This window comes from Opisthorchis viverrini (genome assembly GCF_000715545.1).
Source record: "Opisthorchis viverrini unplaced genomic scaffold opera_v5_255, whole genome shotgun sequence".
In the NCBI taxonomy this organism is placed as follows: Eukaryota; Metazoa; Platyhelminthes; class Trematoda; order Opisthorchiida; family Opisthorchiidae; genus Opisthorchis; species Opisthorchis viverrini.
This window is the reverse complement of record NW_008751911.1, coordinates 563,276-566,533: the sequence shown is the minus strand read 5'-3', so window position 1 is coordinate 566,533 and position 3,258 is coordinate 563,276. Positions and strand designations below refer to the sequence as shown.

The window sequence follows — 3,258 nt, the reverse complement described above, 5'->3', positions numbered from 1 at the left end:
GAAAGATGAAATTTCCATCCGGATTGGGAAGGCCAGAGCAGCTTTTGCGAACCTACGTCACCTGTGGCGTAGGCGTGACATCGGCTTCTCTGTCAAGGGTCGAGTTTATAATGCTGCGGTGCGCTCCATATTACTATATGGATCAGAAACCTGGCCGCTTCGCGCCGAGGATGTCAAAAGACTTTCAGTGTTTGACCATCGATGTCTTCGGAGCATTGCCTGAATCTGGTGGGAACACCGGATCATTAATGCTGAAGTACGTCGAGAGGTATTCGGGAGAAATAACACCCTCGATAGATGAATTAATCACGCTGCATAGGTTGCGGTGGCTTGGCCACGTGCTGCGTATGGCAGTCGATCGACTTCCTCGAAGGGCTCTTTTCGCACAACCACGTGAAAGGTGGAAGAGAGCCAGAGGCGGTCAGACAATGACTTGGCAGCGAAGTGTGAAAGCCATTACCAGCAAACTCAGCTGCGCTGGTAATTGGCGTCTTCCTGGATGGGGACCCCGAGACTGGCCACATCAATAGCTGGAGACATTGTCAGACATGGCCCAGTCGCGCCCTCAATGGCGCTCGTGCATCAAAGCTATTGCCTTCAATGCATAGCTCCTTTTCCACCCCCACCCCCCACTTGACACCCCACTGATAGTGATGGATTTATGCACCAACTTACCAGCTCGCCCCTGCAATGCGCAGCTACCTACCCCCTCCCCCAAATCATCGGTGAACGAAACTGCGGCAACTGTAACCACTGTACGACGAGTACGCAATTATTACAGCTGACAATGATGATGATGATGAATGACTACCACAACCTCGTAAACAAACTCTTGCTGGTTCGTCCCATACAAATTGGACCTTCACGATAAATACCTCCCTTGGTCGCTGGATGGCGGTCTAGGTATCACTGATTTGTGCCAACAACACTCGCATCACATGCATCACAAACATTGAAAAGCGTTGTTGCAGTGCACACAAACTATATATTTGTTATATATTTGTTATATTTGTTATTAAAATCCTACGAAGCCCTTCATGAACTCCTCATAGATCACAAAAATGAAAAATCGAAAAGTTGTGGTAACAGTGAGATTCCCTATACACAAGCTCCAGTATCCTGCTACCCACCACAGACTTATGCAAACCCATCAGATTAATACACTACATATCTGCTCAGAGGAATCACCGAAATACACAACATATACTTACAGCCGAGTTCGGCACCATATTAACCAAGACAAACGCGATCGTTCCGAATACGCCCGGGGTGTGATAAGCTCCGGGAAGCTGATCTGTGCTGTATATAGAAGCAGCATCAATAGCTATCCACCAAGCCAGGGCGAATACAAAGCCAGACGAAATAGACACGAACAAATTCCTTGGGTTCTCGACCTCGCACCTCTCAAAACATTCCTGTATCGCCATCGCGCGGTCAGCAATGGCCGCGAACGAAAACCAGCAGGTTGGGGAAAATCTGGTTTTCTGGTTGGTTGACTTTGGCTCCAATATTCCAGTGTTCCGTTTTGAAGTGGAAGGTTAGTAGGAGATAGACAAATAGAGACTAGGGTAGCCATCTGAAGAGTTTTTTGGCGAACACTGAAGGTGTGCCTCCTTCATGGATGGGATTGGAAAATCTCCCTGTCGTCTCAGAGATCGTTGGTCTACTGAAAAATATACCACGCCTTGCTCTTAACTTCCTTCAACTTCATCTCTTCTTCGTGGATTCCCAGGAAATTTTTAAGAACCTTATATCGAATTAGCTGCATAACCTGTTTACTCGTCTCGATGAAGTCTTGGTACATAAAGGACTTGTTCACGGGTTTTGATATCACCCACCTACCATTTCCGTCCTTCGGACGACCACCGCCTAAGCCTGGTGTGCTCTAAAAATATCTTGACCACGCACCGCGAAATACACTCATTTGCAAACAAATTCGGCTTTTCGAGAGACTCACCTGGAACCCAGCTGAATTCCTCGCTTTTGGCGTTTCCAGGCAACTGAATGTTTTGCACCAAGCCGCCCCATGTTTCAGCTGCTACGACATTCGAGGTGTTGCGAGATATTGCTCGAAAATTCCGACAGCTGCAGATGCTTTCGCCCTCCTTGGAGCCCATCAGATAGGCACAGTCCAAGTGTTTCCGCCAACCTTATGCTCCACTTGAAACCAAATTACCCGAAATTAGCGAAATACATTCTTTCGCAAACAAATTTGGCTTTACGAGAGAATCACTTGGAACCCAGCTGATTTTCGTGGGGACCGCGCTTCCCTGATGAGCTTCAAGAAGAGCGAAACCGGTCGTGAACTGGATTCCCTATACACAAGCTCCAGTATCCTGCTACCCACCACAGACTTATGCAAACCCATCAGATTAATACACTACATATCTGCTCAGAGGAATCACCGAAATACACAACATATACTTACAGCCGAGTTCGGCACCATATTAACCAAGACAAACGCGATCGTTCCGAATACGCCCGGGGTGTGATAAGCTCCGGGAAGCTGATCTGTGCTGTATATAGAAGCAGCATCAATAGCTATCCACCAAGCCAGGGCGAATACAAAGCCAGACGAAATAGACACGAACAAATTCCTTGGGTTCTCGACCTCGCACCTCTCAAAACATTCCTGTATCGCCATCGCGCGGTCAGCAATGGCCGCGAACGAAAACCAGCAGGTTGGGGAAAATCTGGTTTTCTGGTTGGTTGACTTTGGCTCCAATATTCCAGTGTTCCGTTTTGAAGTGGAAGGTTAGTGGGAGATAGACAAATAGAGACTAGGGTAGCCATCTGAAGAGTTTTTTGGCGAACACTGAAGGTGTGCCTCCTTCATGGATGGGATTGGAAAATCTCCCTGTCGTCTCAGAGATCGTTGGTCTACTGAAAAATATACCACGCCTTGCTCTTAACTTCCTTCAACTTCATCTCTTCTTCGTGGATTCCCAGGAAATTTTTAAGAACCTTATATCGAATTAGCTGCATAACCTGTTTACTCGTCTCGATGAAGTCTTGGTACATAAAGGACTTGTTCACGGGTTTTGATATCACCCACCTACCATTTCCGTCCTTCGGACGACCACCGCCTAAGCCTGGTGTGCTCTAAAAATATCTTGACCACGCACCGCGAAATACACTCATTTGCAAACAAATTCGGCTTTTCGAGAGACTCACCTGGAACCCAGCTGAATTCCTCGCTTTTGGCGTTTCCAGGCAACTGAATGTTTTGCACCAAGCCGCCCCATGTTTCAGCTGCTA

The 3,258-nt window shown here is 47.4% G+C and overlaps 1 protein-coding gene across 1 annotated transcript in view; it reads right to left on the bottom strand.

Annotated features, from left to right (window-relative positions):
* T265_09092 (hypothetical protein) overlaps nt 1-2,720 on the bottom strand; it is a gene marked incomplete at both ends in the record, with an annotated part of 11,594 nt that extends 8,874 nt beyond the window's left edge. Inside the window, one exon of the mRNA XM_009175077.1 lies at nt 2,429-2,720. Coding sequence (XP_009173341.1) covers nt 2,429-2,644 — 216 coding nt within the window. The remainder of the gene's footprint in view (nt 1-2,428) is intronic.
* Between the last annotated feature and the right edge of the window lie 538 nt (nt 2,721-3,258).